This window comes from Diabrotica virgifera, chromosome 7 (genome assembly GCF_917563875.1).
Source record: "Diabrotica virgifera virgifera chromosome 7, PGI_DIABVI_V3a".
Lineage (NCBI taxonomy): Eukaryota > Metazoa > Arthropoda > Insecta > Coleoptera > Chrysomelidae > Diabrotica > Diabrotica virgifera.
In genome coordinates this window covers 19,594,684-19,619,304 of record NC_065449.1, presented here as the reverse complement: position 1 = coordinate 19,619,304, position 24,621 = coordinate 19,594,684, and the positions used below count along the sequence as shown (strand labels likewise).

The following is a 24,621-nucleotide window of genomic DNA, read 5'->3' as shown; positions in this document are numbered from 1 at the left end:
GGCCAAAAACCTGAGGGTTTTTACATGCTCTCAAGCTTCGATTTAAAAATTTACTGAGAATTTAACAAATACAAAATTATAATATTAAAGTATTTTTACTACAAAAACGTTATTACGTAGGTCAAAATTTTTGACGTAAGAGAACTGTCAAAACATTAGAATGTGACTTTTCATTATTGCCGTGTTTATAATAAACATGGCAATAATGAAAAGTCACATTCTAATGTTTTGACAGTTCTCTTACGTCAAAAATTTTGACCTACGTAATAACGTTTTTGTAGTAAAAATACTATAGTACTCTGGGCTAATTAGCAAAATTCATGGAAAAGTAATTTACCAGCAATTTTATTGCTGGAATCGAATTATAAGATCCTATATATTAATAATATAGGTATGCAAAGTCCGCAGATAGTGTGCTACCTTTTTTATAAACAAAATGGCGCCGACAAATCGTATTTTTTTCAATTATTGCTCTATAACTCCGAAGATTTTAACTTTACAACAGAAACACAAGATTTTGAAAAAAAAATAGTTATATTACGCTGGTCTAATTAGTAAAGTACAAAGAAAGGTTATTTACCAGCAATTTTATTGCTGGTATCGAATTATAAGATCCTATATATTATTAATATAGGTATGCAAAGTCCGCAGATAGTGTGTTACTTTCTTTATAAACAAAATAGCGCCGACAAATCGTATTTTTTTCAATTATTGCTCTATAACTCCGAAGATTTTAGCTTTACACCAAAAACACTCAAATAAAAATTCACCCCAATTTAATTCTACATAGAGGGAAGTTTTTCCCGATTTGCACCGACGAAAATTTTCTCGGAAAATGTGGGTTTTCCCAACAAAATCTCGAATTTTCAAATAAATTTTTTGGGTCAGTAATTATTTATTAATAATTATATAGCTTGGTGAAATAGAAGCTTTCTTGGTATAGATTATAAATTCAGAAGCCGGTGAAAATTAAACGAACAACCAAAATAATCAAGACATTGATCAAACTTAGAAAGATTATAAAGGTGTGATGCCTATTTAATATTTTGTCGACAAAATATAAATTTTTTAATTTTTTGAGCATAATCTTTAAATGTCTAAAAAAATTGTTATAAACAAATTAACATTTCTCAGAAATTGTTTATTATATTCTGATTTTAAAAAATACTTAAAATGCGTATTTCATAGGTCTTGAAAATGAATGCTTTAAAAAATTTTTACAACCATTTGCAAAAAATTTATGAAACAGCAAAGTAAATATACGATTTCTCCGTTGTTTATAATTTGTTTTAATTGTTTCAAAGCTTAAATGTGAGTCTATGGTACAAACTAATTACTCACAAAGAATGTAAAAAATTAGTGCAATGGGTTTATTTTAATGAAAGATTAAAAATACTTTTTTTTTGTAATTTTTAGCGCAAAAGTAGGCCTGATACAGAGTCGTAGCTAAAATGTTCACTCGAAGCGACTGACACGAAGCATACATTATTTATTAAAAGTGTACGTTGCGCGGCCGGTCGTCGCTCCGAGTGAAAATTTTAGCTACAGTACTGTATTAGTCTACTTTCACGCGTGTAAATTACAAAAAAAATATATTTATAATCTTTAATTAAAATATAACCATTAAACTGATAATCGATATTTTTTTGTAAATAATTAGCTTGTACTTTAAACTCACTTCTACGCTTTGAAAGAATTAAAAAAAATTATAAACACCGTAGTAATCGTATGCTTATTTTGCTGTTTCATAACTTTTTTGCAAATGGTTGAAAAAAAGATTTAAAGCATTCATTTTCAAGATATTTGAAATGCGCATTTTAGCTATTTTTTAAAATTATAACATAATAAAAACTTTCTGAGAAACGTTAATTTGTTTATAACTATTTTTTTTAACATTTAAAGATTTTGCAAAAAATAAAAAAATTATATTTTGTCGACAAAATGTTAAATAGGCATCTCATCTTTATAAGATTTCAAAGTTTGATCAGTGTATCATAATTATTTTGGTTATTATTGCGACCCTAAATTATTAATTAACAATTGAATTGTTGCTAAATATTAGTTTAATTTTCACCAGCTTCTGGAACTATAATCTAAACCAAGAAGGCTTTTAAGTCACCGAATTATTTAATTATTGGTAGATAATTACTTATCTAAAACTTTCTTTAAAAATTAAATATTTTGTTGGGAAAACCCTCATTTTCCGAGGAAAATTTTCGTCGGAGCAGATCGGGAAAAACACGTCTCTATGCAGAATTTAATCGCGGTGAATTTTTATTTGGGTGTTTTTGTTGTAAAGTTAAAATCTTCGGAGTTATAGAGCAATAATTGAAAAAAACACGATTTTCGGGCGCCATTTTGTTTATAAAAAAAGTAGCACACTGTCTGAGGACTTTGCATAGGTACCTATATTATTAATATATAGGATCTTATAATTCGATTCCAGCAATATAATTGCTGGTAAATAACTTTTCCCAAAAATGGCCTATTCTTCGATAACCAGCCAAATTTAAAAAAAGCATTTACTGTGTAGTGTTTAAACTCTAGACACAAACAACAGAAAAATAAACAATTTATTAACTTACTTATAAGCTTCTATGGTTTTATTCCACCATTCGTCCATGTGTTTACTTCTTTCTGCATGAGAAAGATTCGGATCTTTGTCTATTACTGCATATTTATTCGTTAATGCAGTAAGAAAATCTCTTATTTCTTGGGATATGGAGGGACATTGCTTAAATAAATCTATAATAAAATTAATTAATATTTCTAAAATAAAAGATAAAAAATTATGAACTTTTTTTCTATTTATTACTTCTTTTTTGTTAATGCATTTAAAAACTGGATTGGCCTAAAATGGGAATAAATATTGATGGTAAATATCTGAGCCACTTGTGCTTTGTAGATGCCATTGTCATTATTAATGACTCATTATACCCGAGAGTTTAATAAATGAAGCTCACAAAATGATGGAAGAACTAAAAGAGGCAATAAAACAAGTAGACCTGAACATGAACTTTCAAAAAACACAATACATGACCAATTTAGTTCTAAGTGATGTCATGAGAGTAGGTGGTCACGAAGTACATCAGGTTTTTAGCTATATCTATTTAGGGCAATTCAAACAGTCAGATCATATCCAGGGGCGATTTGCGGATCCGATCATACTCTACTCGTAGCTAAAGTAAAGCTTAAACTTAAAGCGCCCAACAAACGAAAAGAGACAAATAGGATAGAACTCAGAAAGAAGGACGACCTTCTCCAGGAAGGACAGAAAATAATGCCCTCTATTCATAACGGAACATCACAAGAAATGTGGGAGACTTTTAAACATTGTGTAACAACACCAATTGATCATCCAAAGATAAATAATCCTGTGAAACGGAAACACTGGATAACAGATGAAACCTTTCAAATAATTGAGAATAGAAGAAATCTTTGTCAAAGTGGCGTTCATAGTGAAAGGGAAAAAGCTAGTTTAAGAAACCTCAATAGAGAAATAAAACGAAGATGCAAGACAGACAAAAACCAGTACTACCAGGGTATATGCAAAGAAATTGAGAGACATGATCAGAATAATCAGCCGAGAGATCTATTTAGAAAAATACGCTACTTAACAAGAGACTTTAAAGCCAGAACTTGGGCCATTGAAGACAACACTGGAACTCTGAGAACAAACAGAGAAGATATAGCAGAGACATGGAGATCGTATTGCAGGGACTTATATAAAGATGCTCAACGCCAAGAACCTGTTAACCAAATCTCTGACGAGGTGGAAGAAGAACCTGATATACTTGAAAATGAAGTAAGACTCGCGATCAGTAAGCTCAAATATAATAAAGCACCAGGTCCAGATATGATAACAGCAGAAATGCTCAAAGACACAGAAGAAACTGGCGTAAAACTACTTCATCTACTCTGTAACCAAATATGGCATTCAAAACAATGGCCGAAGACTGGACAAAATCTACAATAACCACAATTCATAAAAAGGCAGCTTCCGTAAATGCGACAATTATAGAACTATTTTTCTTATATCACATGCCAGTAAAATAATGCTACATATAATCAACGACAGACTAAAAACATTCCTTCAAAGAGAAATTCCACAAGAGCAAACTGGATTTACCAAAAGTAGGGGTACTAGAGAACACCTGTTGAATATAAGACAGATAATCGAAAAATCTAGGGAATTCAATAATCCACTGTACATATGCTTTATAGATTATCGTAAAGCGTTCGACAGGGTCAAGTGGAGACACTTACGGCAAATACTAAAAGAAGTGGGCGTACCCCAACACCTTATTTCGCTTATAGCTGAACTATACGAACACACTACTGGATCAGTTAAAGTGCTTGACACACTTTCAAACGAATTTCATCCAGAACGGGGTGTCAAACAGGGATGTATACTATCGCCACAATTATTCAATATATATGGAGAGCATATTATGAGAAGAGCACTTGAAGGATGGGAAAAAGGCATCTCAATAAATGGTCATAAAATAAACAACCTACGTTTCGCAGATGACACAGCCCTTCTTGCAAATAGTCAAGCAGAGCTGATTGATCTTGTACGACTGGTTGAAAACGAAAGTCAAATATTTGGTCTGCAATTAAACATATCAAAGACAAAGGTCATGATAGTGGATAGACTACATAACAATCATCCACATATAACCACAATTGATCGGTTTGAGGTTATGAACTCATACTTATATCTGGGATCATTAATCACAAACACAGGGTCACTACAGGAGGAAATAAAACGTAGATGTGATCTAGCAAAAGTCGCCACAGCAAAAATGACCACAATATGGAAGGACTGTCAAATTTCAAGAGCGTTAAAGATGAGGTTGATCAACTGCTTAATATTCCCAATACTGACTTACGGATGTGAATCTTGGACCCTGAGAAATTCGGAAAGAAGAAAGATAGACGCCACTGAAATGTTCTGTTGGAGACGAATGCTACGAATTCCTTGGACCGACTACAGAACAAATAATTCGATTTTAAGAGAGCTAAAAGTTAGCCAACGGCTCTCCAGTAAAGTCCATCTCCAACAATTAAAATACTTTGGACATGTTATGAGAGTCAACACAGAAAACATGGAAAAACTCATTATACAAGGAAAGGTGGAAGGCCGAAGATCACGAGGAAGATCCCCAACAAGATGGATCGATCAGATTACAGGAATATGCAAAAGACCTATGCATGTATTAAAAGAAATGACCAGAGACAGAGATCTTTGGAGACGGACAATACACGACATCACGTCGACCACTACACTCCCTCCGGGGGGTCAGGATTGAAGAGAGAGATTTAGGGCATGAAATTAGAATAGGAAAAGACAATCAAACTTGTGAGATCCAGCATGTTATAGGCTTTGAATGGGCAGCATTTGGCAAGATGCGACATATTCTAAAACGAACGCTACAGATTTGAGTGAAGAAAAAAGTTTACAACAAATGCATACTGCCGGTGATAACATATGGTTCCGAAACCAAAACTTTGACTAAACATTCCACAAATAAATTGAGACCAACCCAAAGAAAAATGGAAAGAGCAATGTTGGGAATAACAAGAAGAGACATGGTAGCAAATAGGATAGTGAGAGAGAGAGAGGACCAAAGTGACAGATCTCATAGAAAATATTACACAAGCCAAATGGAGATGGCTGGACATGTGATAATCTTCTTAAAGTGCCTATCCATTCCGGATGTTGGCGTCAGGGCAGCTTTATCCATTAGGCAATATAGGCAGTTGCCTAGGGCGGCATATTATGAGAGGGCGGCAAGAATACCGTACAAAAAATATTTGTATACAGGGTGTCCCGGAAAATAGTGCGTTCCTTTAAGGTATGGAGAGAATACACAATTTGGAACAAAAAAGTCCTATACCATTTTTTTCTAAAGTTAAGCGTTTCCAAAAAAAAGTTAACATTGTTTTCCATATACCTGTATTTTAATGTTTGGAAATTTTAATAAACTGGCAACATCGTACGCACTACGGCATAATAACATAATAAGAACTCGTTTGTGATTGTGATTAACAGTATTTAAAATAATCCAACCTAATAGTAGGTAATACTACTTATGTATTTACTATTTGTTTACTAAAATTATTTTCTTTTGAAATGTATTGAAATACCTATTGCATAATTTTAAACGAATTACACATCTTTTAACATAAAAACACATCTTTTAACTAAACTAGTATTATGTATTTAGTAAGGTTTAAATGGGTTGAACGCTGAGTATTGCTGAGGGCTTTAACTGAATTACATAGTTTTAATAGTTTACAGTGGAACTTAAATACACCAGATAATGTCTCAGTAATTTGTTTACTTGTGAACTGAAATAACTAAGTTGTACTTACTTGAAAATAATTAATATACCGAATAGATGTTTCAAGTAACCTTTCACAAACACCATTCATAGGTAATAACATAATAGGTAATACATTCACTATTAGAAAACATTTTCGGCATTGACACTAAACAGGATTCTTTAAAACTATCTGTTTACTATCATCTTCTATCTACATATTTACATGGGACTGTCTATGCTTAAATTTGCGTACCGCACATAGTTGTCAGATTTAAATTTGGATACCAAAATACATTTTAATTTTTTGGTCAAACGGTTGCATTTAGAAAAAAATGTTATAAGAGTTTTTTGTTCTACATGGTGCCTTCTACCTATACCTTTAAGGAACGCACTATTTTCCGGGACACCCTGTATAAAAATTATGGATCTGGGTTCTGTTATTAAAGAGTATGGAGGAGCTCTTTCAAATTACTTTACCGCGAGAAAGCCAAAAAATTGTGCCCAAATAAAACATGTAAAGAAATAAGAAAGAGAAATAGAAAAATTCAATTTGACGAGTAGGCCGATGATGAACTAAACTTTTCAGCTAGTGATGAGATGAAAATCCACATATTCTATATTATAATCGACACTCTGATAAGACATCTGAATAAGACGTCTGGAATCTTATCGACTTATTTATCAACGTTCTCGTGTTATTAAGAAATCAACGAAGAAATTATTAAATAAGCTGAAAATCTGATACAAAATAAAGACGATCAATATACATCATTCATACATGAATGCATTCACTTAAAGGGTCATTTGGATATCACAATAAAATCACCAATTGACATAAGAAGAGATAGTGCAGTCACTGAATGTGGATATTGAGCTATTACCTCCGATTTCGTTGAACCTACATCGATTTGCATGAAAATTGGTGAGTGGTTAGAGAATATCTCAAGGAACAAAGTTGATATGGTGTCAACTTGCGCTTTTACCCTGGGGGTGGATACCACCCCTTCTCGGGGGTGAAAATTGTTTTATTAAAAATATCTGCAAAATTAGATAGAGGGACAAATTCTAAGCAAAATTTGATACGTATAGTTATTAAAATAAATTATAACTTTTTGAGTTATTAAAGATCAAATATTTTAATTTTTCGTGAGAAAAATGCATGTTTTAACCGATTTTTCATAAATAACTCAAAAACTATAAGATTATACCAAAAAGTTGTTCCAAAATTGAAGCTAATAAAAAATAAAATAAACTCATTACTGGAAAAACCTTTTAATGTTATATTAACTAAAATTGAGTTATAATAGGTAATTGAATGTATGTTGTTTTCGGCGAGTACATAAATCTAGGTACCTATTCATTCAAGCTTAAATTGCGGAAAAATGATGCATTTTATAACATAACCTTGTTAAACATTTTTGTCAAAGTACTAGAAATATCTATAAAATGAGCCCCCGAACAAGTTGATAGCATTAAAATTTATGCACCAAATATTTTTCAAAATCTATCTTTTAAAAATTTTTCGAAAAAAGTTATTATTATTTTTTAATAACTCAGTTAATTTTTACGATATCAAGTTTGCAAAAACCATTTGAAAGTTAATTTTAATGGCTATTAAACCACGTTGAATTTAATCTTTTAAACCCCTTACTTTTTTAAAAATAAAAGATTGAATGGCCCCGGTTACATGGTTCTGTTAAAAATTTAAGCTTTAAAAGTTTCTATCTCGGTTATTTTTTACCCTACAAAAATAGTAAAAAGGTAAAATATTTGATACAGAAAAAACTAAAATTTGGCTATACATATATCACTTTTTACGTACATTGAGTTTTTTTTGGAGTTTTAAAAACTCTGTTTTTTTTTTTAAATTATATCTTTTTTTTTCAAAAATATGAATTCTAAACCGGTCAAAATTATTGAAATCAATATATTTTACAGGTATATTTTATAAAATGCATCGTTTTCCCGATATTTAAGCTTGAATACTTAGATTTGCGTACTATTCGTCGAAAAAAATATACATTTAATTACCCATAACTCAGTTTGAATTACCATTAGTTTAGTTCTTTAAGTAAGGAGTGTATTCAGATTTTTATTATCTTAAATTTTGGTAATAACATATTTTTTGTAAAAGCTTATAGTTTTTGAGTAATATGTGAAAAACAGCTTTAAAACATGCATTTTTTTTACGAAAAAATAAAATTTTGATCTTTATAATAACTCAAAAAGTGTTAATTTATATTGATAACTTTATATAACAAACTTTGCTTAGAATTTGTTTCTCTATCGATTTATGGTATTATTTAAATAATAATAATTTTCACCCCTGAGAAGGGGTGGCATCCACCACCACGGTAAAAGCGCAAGTTAACATCATGTCACCTTTGTTCCTTGAGCTATCCTCTAACTGCTCACCAATTTTCATGAAAATCGATGGAGGTTCAACCAAATCGGAGGTGAAAACCTTCAGTGACTGCACTAAGTGGATTGAAAGATATTTTCCCTAATTTTGACATTGCTTTGCACATTTTATTTGTGCATCCCAGTTGCCAATCTGTCCGCTGGAAGGTCATTTTCGAAAATGTCAAGAATTAAAAATAATTTCCCATCAAGTATGACGCAAGAACGTGTTGACAATTTGTCGATTATGTTAAGAAAACAATGTTTTTTTGAAAAGTCTTTTTTTGAAAAGAATTCTCTGATGTGACTGGAGTGACGATTTTTTCTGTTATAGGTGTATAAACATCGTAGTTTAAATCCATTTTTAGTGTATTTTTATTTAAATAAATATGTCTGCAATTTTTTTTCGCAAAAACGGTACGTACATGTTTGAAGGGCGGCTACTAGAGAATTGCCTAGGGCGTCAATTGACCTAAACGCGGCCCTTGGCGATCATCATGATGATCGCCAGCATGTGATAATAGGTGGACCAAAAGACTCATAGAATGGATATCTAGAGAAAATGAAAGACATCGAGGTAGACTAAAAATACGATGGATGGATGACTTGAGAAAAACAGTGGGAAATTTGATACAGAAGGCACTAACAGAGAACAATGGAAGGATATGGAGGAGCTCTATAAATATCCAACAGTGGATGCAAGAAGTTGAGGAATGATGATGACGATGATGTTAATGACTCCTTTTTTATTTATTTATCTACTTACCGAACGCGTGAAACTGTGTTTTTCCATTGACATGCTGTTTGGTAATAGTTTTATCGTAATCAGAAATCACTTGCAACTTGGTATAGCCTCCTTCGATAAGTTTTTCTATTTTCCTGTTAATCTCATCTGGATCTTTAATTAAAACTTTATTGCTATCATTTAATTTTAATTTTTTTATATAATCAATCATTGTCGCTGATGCTGCAACATAAAATTTAATCCTATTACAACAAAATCTATATCAGATGAATACTTTCTTCTCTAAAAAAGACCACAGAAGATAGACTTGGAAAAGCCCAGATGGCAAGACCAAAAACGAGATAGATTACAAAATCAGCGACGAAAGCTATAAGAAAAGATTTAAGGAAATTGAAGAATGAAAAGGTCCACCGAACTATACAGGGTGTTTAGTAAAGAATGGGCCATAGCTTAAGCTCAGGTTCCTGAGGTTAAAATAGGCCGATTTAAGCTAACTTACCTTATTACAAAGTTTATAATAACCGAGATACAAGGTGTCAAAGTTAAACTTTTTTTTTATTTATTATTGAATATTTCCTGACAGGTATGAGAAAACAACATGAAATTTGGTATGTGGGGGTTTTTTGGGTCGAGAAAACTAAATTCTCTACCAAAAATTATGTATTGCCCAGAGGGCGCCACATACGCCTTTCAGCACTCATTTATTACGTTCAATTTTCTTTATCCCTCACGCTGTATAATTTTGACATTAAATTTTTTATTCTACTATTAGTTTTACTTAAAAAAGGTATGGTTCTTTCATCTCCCGAAACTCAACCGTTTTCGAGATAAACGCATTTTAAATCTGCGATACACCATCATTTTTAGCATATCATTGTAGTTACACCCGAAAAATAACTTAAAACCATAAAATTATCCAATAATGTATCGCAAATTTCTTCAAATGGCATTGGCGATGCAATGACATAAATTTGAGAACTGGCACAATTATGATGGTTTTAAGTTATTTTTCGGGTGGAACTACAATGGTATTATGCTAAAAATGATGGTGTATCGCAGATTTAAAATGTGTTTATCTCGAAAACAGTTGAGTTTAGGGAGATGAAAAAAGTATACCTTTTTTAAGTAAAACTAATAGGAGAATAAAAAGTTTAATGTCAAAATTATACAGAGTGAGGGATAAAAAAAGAATGTGTGTACTTTGTACGCACGTAAGAAGTTATACTTCTATTATATGATTTCAACGAAATCAATATACTTTAAACAGTTTCTCTACTACTTTCCAAAAATTTTTATTAAAACAATACCAAAAATTAAAAAAATAAAAGAATAAAACACACACAAACACATTGAAAAATGCCACAAATGATTTCTGAACAATAATTGTTGCCAAAAATTTTAATTAAATACGTATTTTCTGAAAAAAATTATATAATAATATACTTACAATCATAAAATCTATAAAAAAATAATAAAATGATATAACTTGCATTGGGCTTGAACCTACTCCCCGTGTATCCCGCCGTACAAGAGTCGAAGCGATTTCAAACTGCACCACCTTTGCGTATACGTCATGTGGGAATATACACAAACTGAACAACTTTTTGACATTTTGTTTATATGAATTTTTATTAGTTTGATTTTTGTCGAATTAAAATACAACAATATATAGAGTAAGACAACGATACATTAGATGAAAGTTTGTTCGTAATCAGATTATGTAAATTAAAGCATTGCCTACTAGGGGTATAGCATAGCAAGTACTAGGTAGGTACATTATTTTTTTTACATTTTCCAAATAGGTATGAAGATAATTTTTTATTGGAATACAACTGAAACATTTAGAATTACGTACCTGTGGCTTTTCAAAACTATTTAAAAAGTCACTATAATTATAAATTTGATTTTATTTCTGTTCTCACAACAATAAAAACTAATATATTATACAACATTTTTGTTTACCGATAACCTCCATATTGAACAATTATTGACAGATCATTTCAACACCCAATCAGAGCCCGTATAAAGACTAATACCAAACTGTCGGTGTGCGCATGCGTGTAGATCAATATAAATTCACCCTCAATCTCAATCGCGCCTAAAGAAGTATAACTTCAAAAATTGAACGTAATAAATGAGTGCTGGAAGGCGTATGTGGCGCCCTCTGGGCAATACATTATTTTTAGTAGGGAATTTCTCGACCCAGAAAACCCCCACATACCAAATTTCATGTTGTTATCTCATACCTGTCAGAAAATATTCAATAATAAATATAAAAAAAAAGTTTAACATTGACACCCTGTATCTCAGTTATTATAAACTTTGTACAAGGTAAGTTAGCTTAAATCCGCCTATTTTAACTTCAGAAACCTGAGGTTAAGCTATGGCCCATTCCTTACCAAACACCCTGTAGAAGAGAATAAAAGTCTGAAAGTCCTGAGAAGACGGTTAAACAATGGACAATGTGAAATACACAAACTAATGAACACAGAAGGAGTCCCAACAGTAAATAGAGGAGAAGAACTACTACACATAGTTAAAGAGTTATATCAAGAACTATATTTATTATACAAGTCAAAGAAAAGACCAAACGAACTTAAAAGCCGCCGCATCACGCAAAATTATCAACCAGGGTTCAGAGCTTATGCCAGAGATCACGCTAAGTGCACCGAGAGAAAAAAAATCTTGACATAAAGAAACTTTATTAATATTTAAGAAAGATCGACTTGGCATATTGCCTAAGAAATATATCTTTGTAGGTAAGATATAATTTTCTAAAATATTTCAAATAAATTCTACTATAGCCAAAGAAATATATCTTAAACATGATTGCACTATCACTTTCTGGCAAACTTCAAACCCATTTATCAGAAAGAAATTACACTTGATCTTAATTAATTTTATTAGTCATAAATATATATTTTCTACACATTAGAAAACTATTCTTTCTGAGCAATAATATTTCTTAGTAAGGAATATTATTATTTTACTATTAATAATTAATTTATTTAATGTTAAGAAATATATTTCGCAGAGATAAACGTATATTTATAGTTAAGTTAATATTTCTTGAAAATAAAGTGATACTACATACGGCGAAATAAATCATTGTGTTAAGGTAAAATCATTATTTATTAATAAAACAAGATATAAAACGTTATTATTACATACAACTATTTTCTCCACTCTTAAACCACTGGCTTCTACACAACAATAAAAGGATGGAGATGCAAATCCAACTTCCTCAAATTTTCCTTCTTTTGTTAATAGCACTTTGTATATCAGCAATTCACTAAAACAAAATCGTTATGTAGAAAGAGTAAACTTACTTTAATAAATTTTTTTTTATAAAGATATAGATATTTATTTTGACAAATTTAGGAAATACAAAAAAAAACAAATACACGGCCCCACATAAGAACTATTAATACTAATAATAATCAATCACATTTATGTAGTTCAAACATGGCATTATTTAACCTACACATCTTTGTCTATTTTTTATTTTTGTTAATGAAATATTAATTATTTATCTGTATAATATTAAGTCACACAATAAACATTGTGTAGCTAAAACAAGAGGAAAAATACAACCAGACATAATAATATGTAATTTTCTTAATTTTTGTAATCTAAAAGAGACAGCATACCTAAACATTAAGAAATTTTATTACGGGAAAGTATTATTAGTTTACATCTAAATCATTTAATACATATTAACTAATTCACGGTTTTCGGCAATAACATTTCTTAACCATAAACATATATTTCTTTTATACTAAATGATTTCTTTATCGCAAATAAATTAACAGAAAAAATCCTCAGCGTTGCACCCGCCATGTTTGATATAGCGTTGTATTGTATATTTTTATAGAAGACGATACATTCAAGAAACCTATTATAGTTGATACATAAGTATATAATACACATTTTTAAAAAGGTACTTACATGTATGAAGTTCTACCATTTTTGGAAGGCCCCGCAGTTGGTTAATAACTCCTTTATTAATATTGTTCTGAAGCTATATATTATATCATTCTGTCCCAGCTTTAAATTGTGGCATATTTCCCAGTTAGAATAATAAGTTCCTTTATTTCAGAGTCGTCCATCATTATACCTAAAAAGCATATAAAGATACTATTATGTTTCTTTTTTAACCAATCGGATACGCAACAATATTATTATTACATCTTAAATTACTCAATTTACTTTTATTTAATACCTATATATGTACGTACCTTCAAAATATCCGTTAATTTTTAAAGTACACCAATAAATCCAACATCCATCTATATGAACATGAACATATCACGCCATCTTGACAAACACTGACGACTAAATCATAAATAGTTAATCTGCGCAATTCTTTTGTGGAAGAAAATCTCTTTGTAAGTAACATTTCGGCATTAATGACAAAGTTTTTATTTTATAACCACAGTTACTACAGATGGTATTTCTGAAGAATTATTTCTTGTGGTTTAAAATATTTATTTGATTGCAAGAAAATTTCTTGTTCACAAATATAAATATGGATTAACTTAACATTATATTTCTTATACTGCAAAATATTTGTAGTTTTCAATTTAAGAAATAAAAACTTTAGGATAAGAAAATTAAGTGTAACTATTAATGCGTTTCTTAGTATTGAAGAAATTATCTGTAAGAAATTATTGAGTTCTGTTTAAAAAACTCGTTTCTTTATGTGTGAACCGGTATGTTTAAGTTAATAGGATATGTTTACTTTTAAGAAATATTGCTCAAAGAAATCGGTGTTTTAGGAGAAAAGAAATTGTTCTCTCGGTGTGAAATCCAGGACGCGATGAGAAGATGAAAAACAACATAGCACCAGAAGAAGATGGAGCCGTAATGGAAACTATAGAGATAGGCGGACGACGTCCCTTTTATAACCAAATAAAATTTTATTTAACCTTTGTCAACAGATTGTTGCGTACCGGAAACATGGAACAATGCAGTAACAATTTTACTACACGAGAAATGAGACAAGGCGCACTTAGAAAACTATAGACCAATCAGTTTATTGAACCACATCTATACAGTTTTTACCCGAATAGTTACGACAAGACTCTAAAAAAGTTGTATTTCTACCAACCTCGAGAACAAGCTGGCTTCTGCTCAAATTTCGGAACAAACGGTCACCTACAAGCAGTAGAAACCTTATCTAATAGAAAAATGGTTAGAATATAACAGATTACTGGTACTTATCTTTGTAGACTTTCACAAAGCCTTCGACACCCTGGAACTAGACAGCATTATAACCTCTGAACAAGTAGAATAGACTACCGCTTTACAAAGTTAGTACAAACAGTGTACCAGAATGCCACAATGCGTGAAAAACTACATGATACCACCAGAGAAATACATATCAAGCTAGGTGTGAGACAGGGCGACATTCTCTCATCTAAATTATGTATAGGTAACGGTCCTCAAATACGCCTTTAAAATGCTAAAGTGGGAAAATAGAGGAACAAAAATAGGTGGGGAAATGTTCAATCAGCTGCGCTTTGCCGGCGATCAAGTACTTATTACCGAAGATCTGGGCGAAGCACAACAAATGCTTCAATAATCAGAAAACGTATCTTCAACAATATGTTTAAAAATGAACCTCAGTAAGACCAAACTTATGACAAATTTAGATCCTAGCGAACATCTAACCATCCAAAATCAAGTGGTCGAATTGACAGAAAAGTACATATATCTTGGTCATGCACTTGCTTGGGCGGCGTATGGTTCACTAAGAGACATCTTTAACAGCAACACCCCGATAGCTATGAAATATAACAAATTTGACCAATGCTTCCTATTATGACATACGGAGCATAAACTCTCACGCTCATAAAAACAACAGCACTAAAAATAAGAGTAGCGCAAAGACGCATGGAAAGATCGATTCTCGGCGTGATAAAAAAAGACAAAATAAGGAACCAAGACCTGAGGAAAAGAACATGTATCAGTGCTGTCGACCGCATAGCCAAGCTGTAATGGAATTGGGCAGGTCACATAGCGAGACTAAAAGATCCCACGATGGACCAGAAAACTAATTGACTGGCGCCCAAGAGAATACCAACGCAGCAGAGGATGACCATCAACACGCTGGATTGAGTGCATTAAACGAATGTCCAAAAAATGTCAACAAGACGCACAGAAGCGTAAAGAATAGCGAAAAATGGGAAAGATCAATATCCAGCAATGGACGGAAGAGGTTGAATGATGATGATCCGGTTAAACATAAAACGATTCTATTATTTCGTTAAGCTCAATATTTCGCCAATGGTCATTGGCTTCATCAGGAGTGCACTAAAATGTTTATGAAAAACAATACTTACAAATGAACAAAAACTGACAGAGTAGAATCATTAAAATATAAACCCGCATTTTACAGACCGTTCTAAATTACACTAAAATAATTATTGATACGATTTTAAAACACATTAACTTTTTGCTTAGATATTCAAGCTTAAATTGTACAGAAGTAACCTTCTAAAGTAAATAAATAACTTAAATATAAAATAGAAAATAAAAAACTTACAGCTTCACTATTAACAGGTTAGGAGGTCAGCACTGACGAGACAGAAAAAATTCATTTTCATTAACCTACGCACTTATCTTGTTTGTTTAAATTTGATTTAAAACTAATCCTTACGCACTTAATATCTATGTGTAGTAACTGTAAAGATATCTTACACTTTATTAAGTAAATGCATAAAATATAATAAACATTCAAATTTTATTTTAGTTTAATTAAAAGATCTATATCTAAGGTACTATCGTCGTACCAATTGTGTCTTGTGTTAAAGTCGAAGTAAAACGGGTTTTTAATCTTGTATAATATATCAATATGTTACATCAGAAAATTAAACACTGGAAAATCCAAGAAATATATTGCACTCTTGAGAAGAATGTGTATTTTGAGATTGGTGATTGGATTTGGAGATTGGTTCAGAAAGTACAACCGATACAGTTGAAACGCTATATGTACTTCATTTCCTAATATTTGTATGTATTATTCCACCAATGAACAAGCAAAATTGTTTATAAAGGGGAAAAAGACGAAAAAGACTAGACATTAAGATTTAAACATCCCATATGTTTGTACGGTCCTGTATAAAAAGTTACCTATATATTTATTGAACAGCAATTCACATTGTGGAAAAGTTACATAATAGAAAAGTGTGAAGGTGACAACAATTCGCCGGAAATAATTTGTCTAAAAATTTTAAATTATTTAAAGGTGGTCTTTAGACTTTATTTGATAATAAAGAAAGCGATTAAAACGACTGCATACTTTATTAAATCTAAACGCAGCCTCCGGCCCTTGGGCTATATCTTTATAAAAATGAAAACGATCAAAAATAAAAATTCAGGAAAAATATTTTTAAAAACACTAATTGAATTTTTTTTCCGCAGTTTCATAGTTTTTTTCTATTGGAATCTATTTTATTTCAGTTGTAATTATATTGTATTTGCCATCTTTATACTTTTGTCAATAATATCTTAATCGCCTCATCTTCTGTCTACTAGATGGCAGCACTTACCTATCGCATGGTAGATTGTTAATTTTTCCCGGTTAAACGTGATATTAATTTTTTTAATTTGTCTTCAGTAGGGTCTTAACTGATCCACTGTGACGGATGAGGATCTTCGGATATGATCGCTGATTATAATCCGCTTATCGATATGCGATATCGCAACCGCTTATCGTTAATTATGTGACGTCACAAAGAAGACCAAATTTTATAAAAGAAAACATATAACAAAAATTTAAATAATTCGATCTCGGTTTAATAATGCGAATTTTTGTATTACTATCACTTGCTATCACTGTCTCAATTATTGTCTGTAGTCGCCGTAGTCGGTATTGTCTGTTCTGTTGTCTGTATACGGAAAGAGAACTAGAGGACTATAACACTATAACTTTGAATTTTAATAATTGGCATTTAATTTTAATTGTAAATTTTTTGGTACCAGCCAGATTCCACAGTAGCCCAGTCGGGATAGGGGATGGGGATAGCATTTGACCTTGCATTACGAGCTGCCCCAAATTTTATTTTTCTAATCTTTATTCTTATTGCGAGTCAATAGTAGTACAATTAAAATCTCTTGATCTTAAACGAGAACCGTTTTTGCTCAATATCTTCGCCATTTTCGACAAAAAGTGTAAAAACTTAAATAGTTGAAAATGCTATTTTCTATAATTTCGTTCATTATAATTTTTTTCGTGCGGTCGTTATTTTCCGAGTTATGGGGAAAAATAGTGACAGCATAATTATTGATTTATTGAATTATCTCGTTTAATGTTTTTTTTTGAGTGAATTTGATGGCCTTGACCGAGCCAATTAGCCAGACATTTTGTTATTTTAAAAACAAACAAATTTGATTTTTCAATCAGAGGAATTTTTTCTGTATTTCTAACTCTAAATACATAACAAACTACCATTATTATCTACAATTATTATCTAAATAATACTCTGTTTTGGTTGTTCATTTTTTTTTGTAAATTTCTATTTTTTTTTTGTATTTTTTGTTGCATTTTTTTTATATTGTTAATTTGTTTTTTTTTATTTTTTTTATTGTTATTTTTTATAAATTGTTTTTTTTACTACGCTAAGACGCAAACCGGATTCATCCTCGCGGAGGTTTACATCTTCTTAGTTTTTTTTTTGTTTTTTTTTGTTGCTCTTTTTATTTATTCTGTTTTTTTTCTTTTCTCTTTTTTTGTTCTTTTCTTTTTTCAATTATAATATACAAAAATTACTTAAATCTACAGGGTTTAAAACAAAATAACAACAAAACAAACATGTTTGTTTTGTTTTAACAAACATGCCTGCTTTGTTTTAACAAAATTTCTTATGTTAGTTTTACAACAAATTTGAACCTATACAAAAATGAAGATAATTAAATTTTGTACAATTTTGATCTCTTTTATTTTTTTGATAAAATCAATATTTAAGGTAGTACGTATGCGGTAAATGCGCGAGCGTAAGACCTGATTGATTTTATAGCAATTGTTTTTGTTCAATATCTCCGCCATTTTCAACTTTTCGACAAAAAGTGTAAGGGCTGAAATTGTTGCAATTACGATTTACTACAATTTTTCGAGAGAACCAGTGGCGGGTCTACGAGGGGGGGATGTAAAAATTCCTCCCAACAGGGTCCGAAATTTAAAAAAAATTGTTGAAATATTAAAATATGTTAGCTGACATGAAACTTAATTATCGAATATCGACAGACACATTCAAACAATAAAACCCGCTAGTTAATAAAATTAAGTGAACTTAATGCATATAAATTATTTTTTCTACGGCCGTGCTAAAAGAGCCACTTTCACGCACGCATTTCGTTTCCGAAAGCTGCGGGAGCACTGCGTGCGTGAAAGTAAATTTTCCCGCACGGCGTGCGGGAAAGTAAAATACCTTGTAATATGGCATTATAATATATTATAATACATGCAATAAACTAATAATTAGATATTATTTACTAATTTATTTCAAATTTATCTTATTGTGTTCATGTTTTAATGAAATTAGCGCGATAATTCGATGAAATAAAATTATTTTGACATAATATTTAAAAGTCAGGTCACTAGAAAATTGCAATAGTTTTGAATTGTCGTCATGAAAACCAATATCGTCGTCGTGGTAACCCATTATATTGAAAGTTTGGTTTTGACAACCTTGTCAAAGAATTAATTTGTGTATTTTCACTTCTAAATAAAAATTGAATTGACTCTATTTTTTGTGGCTTTTTTCCAAACGTACGGCCCTAGAAAATATATTGTTCCTAACTCATGCGGAAAGTGTCTTCCCCGCACTCGACTGCTTTGGCAACGGCAGTCTCGTGCGTAAAAGTATCACTTTCCGCACTAGTTAGGAAAATAACTATTTTACGTATAGTCGGTTCGCTAAACTCAGACGCAACTTGCTAGATATTTTAGTCGGTAATTTTTTTGTTTTTTGCCAATTTTGCAAAAATTGGCAAAATTACTGGTTATTTAGTAATTATTAACTATTTAGTAATTATTTTTTTGCCAATTTTACTAAAATTGGCAAAATTACCGACAAAAATATCTAGCCAGTTGCGTCTGAGTTTAGCGAACAGACTATACCTACTTAGTTTGGTTGGTGTTTCATTGGAATTTTCAAAAATTGCATAAAATATAATTCTCTTTATTTTTGTTTATGTACGAATATGTCGTAAAGTTAAATGAGACAATTCAATAATTATGCTTCCCCTCCGCTTCCACTATTTTCCCCCTTAACTCGGAGAATATTAATCGCATAAAAACAATGTTTTTTTATATACACATTTGTACTAAGGTAAGTTAGGTTCAATCAAACTATTTTTGGTCCCAGAATATGTGATTAAATTTATGACCTGTATTTTCGTTACACCCTGTATAATAAAGAATGGCGGTGCAGAGCCCAATTTGAAAAATATATTAATATGTGGAAATTACTCTGTAATTAAATACAATATTAAAAAAACGAGCCTGTACCGCCATTAAGAAGAACAAAAAAGTACACTTTCTTCAAATAAGCTTTTTTATCCGATGCCTAGATTTTGTGCCATTTTGGAACTACTAATGCAATAAAAAATTTTAGTAGTTCAAAATGACACAAAATCTAGGCATCGGATAAAAAAGTTTATTTGAAGAAAGTGTATTTTTTTGTTCTTCTTAATGGCGGTACAGGCTCGTTTTTTTAATATTGTATTTAATTACAGAGTAATTTCCACATATTAATATACTTTTCAAATTGGGCTCTGTACCGCTATTCTTTATTATATTACGAATACGTGTGCCAAATATCTCGAAAAAATATTCAAAATTACAGCCACAATCTTGGAACGGGTTTTTGCTACCGTTGATCGCTACTGTATCACCTTAAGAGAATTTTTGACAAATGCTGAAGTTTGTAAGTTTGATAAAAGCTAATTTATCACAATAAGATATAATGTTTTTCCTACCAATTTTTTTAAAGCAAAATATTATTGAGCTTTCCGTGGATATTTGAGTCAGAGCCGCACCTAAAGAGCCAAAGAGCCACATGCGGCTCCGGAGCCGCACTTTGCCGACCACTGGTCTAACGCGACTGGACTACAGGTAAAATAAAAGAGCAAATTAGCAAATATGTAGTTGAATTCTGTTATAAGAATCAAGAATATGAAATTTAAAAGTGTTATTATTGTTATATTGGTTATTGGTTAAAAAAAATATTTACTAGTAATACCACTAGAGGTCAAATTATTTCCGGAAATTTTTTTGAGATCATGAATATTTTGAAAATTTCCCGAGTCGCAGACGAGGGAAATTTTCTAAAAATATTCATGATCAAAAAAAAATTTCCGGATATTAATTTGACTTCGCGTGGTATTCGGTAAGAAAATTCCACACCAAATTTGCATTTGAAAATCCAAAGCTGCATGAACAGATTAATAGCGCGCCATAGCTTTGTCAGCAATTATTTAGGCTTTCAAATTCGTAATTTCTACTCATTGTAGTTGCATGGGAATACCATTTCAAGATAGAAAATAGTATATTCTTTAATTTTACGTAAGTTTTGAGTAACTACAAGTGATAGAAAATTATTTTTTGGCGTTTTATTTTAAATTATGTAAACAAATAAAAACCAGTCTGTCAAAAATGTTCTGTTATTGTAAACGTCAAAAAATTTCCACTATAATTCGCTGTTGGGTACCCCACGAGCAAAAAATTTCCGATAAAATACCTCCGTTGCCATGGTGATCTGTCAAAATAACGTATTTTGATTGGTTCAAAATTACAGGTGTGAAATTTTCACTAGTAATACCACTAGAGGTCAAATTATTTCTCGTTCGACTCGTCTGCGACTTGGGAAATTTTCAAAATATTAATGATCTCAAAAAAATTTCCGGATATTAATTTGACTTCGCGTGGTATTCGGTAAGAAAATTCCACACCTAATTTGCATTTGAAAATCCAAAGCTGCATGAACAGATTAATAGCGCGCCATAGCTTTGTCAGCAATTATTTAGGCTTTCAAATTCGTAATTTCTACTCATTGTAGTTGCATGGGAATACCATTTCAAGATAGAAAATAGTATATTCTTCAATTTTACATAAGTTTTGAGTAACTACAAGTGATAGAAAATTATTTTTTGGCGTTTTTAAAACTAAACTACGCAAAATTGAAAGTACTGAATGGGAGAAAGGTAAATAAATTAGTGTCTAAATATTATATATATTTTACTAGACATAGAAACTTAATTGAAAACATTCAAAGTCCTGCATTTTCGCCATTAAGAAGAGAGGAGGTGTCCGAAGAATATAGAAAACATCTTAGCTTTGTAACTAAAATCAATCAAAACTAAATTATGTAAACAAATAAAAACCAGTCTGTCAAAAATGTTCTGTTATTGTAAACGTCAAAAAATTTCCACTATAATTCGCTGTTGGGTACCCCACGAGCAAAAAATTTCCGATAAAATACCTCCGTTGCCATGGTGATCTGTCAAAATAACGTATTTTGATTGGTTCAAAATTACAGGTGTGAAATTTTCACTAGTAATACCACTAGAGGTCAAATTATTTCTCGTTCGACTCGTCTGCGACTTGGGAAATTTTCAAAAAATTAATGATCTCAAAAAAATTTCCGGATATTAATTTGACTTCGCGTGGTATTCGGTAAGAAAATTCCACACCTAATTTGCATTTGAAAATCCAAAGCTGCATGAACAGATTAATAGCGCGCCATAGCTTTGTCAGCAATTATTTAGGCTTTCAAATTCGTAATTTCTACTCATTGTAGTTGCATGGGAATACCATTTCAAGATAGAAAATAGTATATTCTTCAATTTTACATAAGTTTTGAGTAACTACAAGTGATAGAAAATTATTTTTTGGCGTTTTTAAAACTAAACTACGCAAAATTGAAAGTACTGAATGGGAGAAAGGTAAATAAATTAGTGTCTAAATATTATATATATTTTACTAGACATAGAAACTTAATTGAAAACATTCAAAGTCCTGCATTTTCGCCATTAAGAAGAGAGGAGGTGTCCGAAGAATATAGAAAACATCTTAGCTTTGTAACTAAAATCAATCAAAACTAAATTATGTAAACAAATAAAAACCAGTCTGTCAAAAATGTTCTGTTATTGTAAACGTCAAAAAATTTCCACTATAATTCGCTGTTGGGTACCCCACGAGCAAAAAATTTCCGATAAAATACCTCCGTTGCCATGGTGATCTGTCAAAATAACGTATTTTGATTGGTTCAAAATTACAGGTGTGAAATTTTCACTAGTAATACCACTAGAGGTCAAATTATTTCTCGTTCGACTCGTCTGCGACTTGGGAAATTTTCAAAATATTAATGATCTCAAAAAAATTTCCGGATATTAATTTGACTTAGCGTGGTATTCGGTAAGAAAATTCCACACCAAATTTGCATTTGAAATTCCAAAGCTGCATGAACAGATTAATAGCGCGCCATAGCTTTGTCAGCAATTATTTAGGCTTTCAAATTCGTAATTTCTACTCATTGTAGTTGCATGGGAATACCATTTCAAGATAGAAAATAGTATATTCTTCAATTTTACATAAGTTTTGAGTAACTACAAGTGATAGAAAATGAATCAAAACTAAATTATGTAAACAAATAAAAACCAGTCTGTCAAAAATGTTCTGTTATTGTAAACGTCAAAAAATTTCCACTATAATTCGCTGTTGGGTACCCCACGAGCAAAAAATTTCCGATAAAATACCTCCGTTGCCATGGTGATCTGTCAAAATAACGTATTTTGATTGGTTCAAAATTACAGGTGTGGAATTTTCTAAATAATAATTCTAAAGATTATAATTTTATAATAACTATACCACAGCAAAATTATTATTCTTATTAAGTTAATAGTAGGGTGGCCTGGACCTCGATTTTTGACCCTTCGCTTCGTTATTGAACGTATTCGCTTCGTATCTGTTTAGTGTAAAGATAGCGAATGATCGATAACGAAGCGTAAAATAGAGGTCTTGGGTCTCGATTTTTGACCCTTCGCTTCGTTATCGAACATATTCGCTTCGTATACTAAACAGATACGAAACGAATACGTTCGATAACGAAGCGAAGGGTCAAAACGCGAGGCCCTGGGACGCTAAATTTGCAATTACTAAACTCATGTGTGGATTAGCTCCTAAAACCAAAAAACCTACATCTGTAGGTTATCTATCAATATTGGCACGATGCGATGGGACATTAGACAAAACCACAATGGAAAGAAATACAGCAGGTAGAAAAGCCATTACAATGTTAACCATTAGGTATTTCATAGAATGTTTTTTAATACATCAGCAAAGAAAATAAAAAGAGAATGTATGAGACTATGATGTAAAGAGTTTACTTTATACAGCTCTATTAGATTATATGATATGGCCACTGAAAGAAGAACACTGGCAACGCTGAGAGCAACGTAAATTGATTGTTGGAGAAGAGCGGCAGGAAAATCTAGAAGAGAAAGTGTTAACAACGAAAACATTAATAAACTGGGATTATAACGAACAATCACACATGACTTACTAAAAATAACTTAAAAATAACATTAGACAAAGCCATAATGGAAAGAAATACAGCAGGTAGAAAAGCCATTACAATGTTAACCAGTAGGTATTTCATAGAATATTTTTTAATCCATCAGCAAAGAAAATAAAAAGAGAATGTATGAGACTATGATGTAAAAATATGTAATTATAAAAATGCCACAAGGAAATAGCTTCAGAACAACAATAAAAATAACTTATCTGGTTCAGACATATATAAAGAATGGATGAATAACGAATACTGAAATGACAACCAAAATGTAAGAGAAAATGAGACCGAGAACAAGTTGCAGGGAAGGAATAGATAAAAAACTGACGGAGATAAACATAGAAGAGTCTCTTTGGAAGGTAACTGTCATTATCTAATTCGCAATTAATGAGTAAGCAATCGAAATAAAATACAATAAAAGCAAAATCTGGTTCGGGCACGTGTGTATAATGTCGAACGAGAGGCTAACAAAACGAGTGTTCGAAATGAGAGTGCAGGGGAAAAACAAAAGAGGGAGACCAAGAGTTATGTGGGTAGATGAAATCAGGAAAGAAGTTGAGAAGAAGGGATT

The 24,621-nt window shown here is 31.3% G+C and overlaps 2 protein-coding genes across 3 annotated transcripts in view; one reads left to right on the top strand and one right to left on the bottom strand.

The window, feature by feature from the left end:
* Positions 1 to 16,372, bottom strand: part of LOC114327702 (7-methylguanosine phosphate-specific 5'-nucleotidase) — a 28,967-nt gene extending 12,595 nt beyond the window's left edge. Inside the window, exons 1-3 of one of the 2 annotated variants that reach the window (XM_028276397.2) lie at positions 16,022 to 16,372; positions 9,496 to 9,696; positions 2,586 to 2,745 (exon numbers count right to left, since the gene is read on the bottom strand). In XM_028276397.2, coding sequence (XP_028132198.2) covers positions 2,586 to 2,745; positions 9,496 to 9,685 — 350 coding nt within the window. In that variant the 5' untranslated portion in view covers positions 9,686 to 9,696; positions 16,022 to 16,372. Of the gene's footprint in view, positions 1 to 2,585; positions 2,746 to 9,495; positions 9,697 to 15,818; positions 15,984 to 16,021 lie in introns of those variants that run through there. The other variant, XM_028276396.2, reaches the window with a different exon arrangement.
* Positions 1 to 24,621, top strand: part of LOC114327693 (brain tumor protein) — a 396,953-nt gene that overhangs the window by 351,421 nt on the left and 20,911 nt on the right. The gene's annotated exons all lie outside the window — the stretch shown is intronic.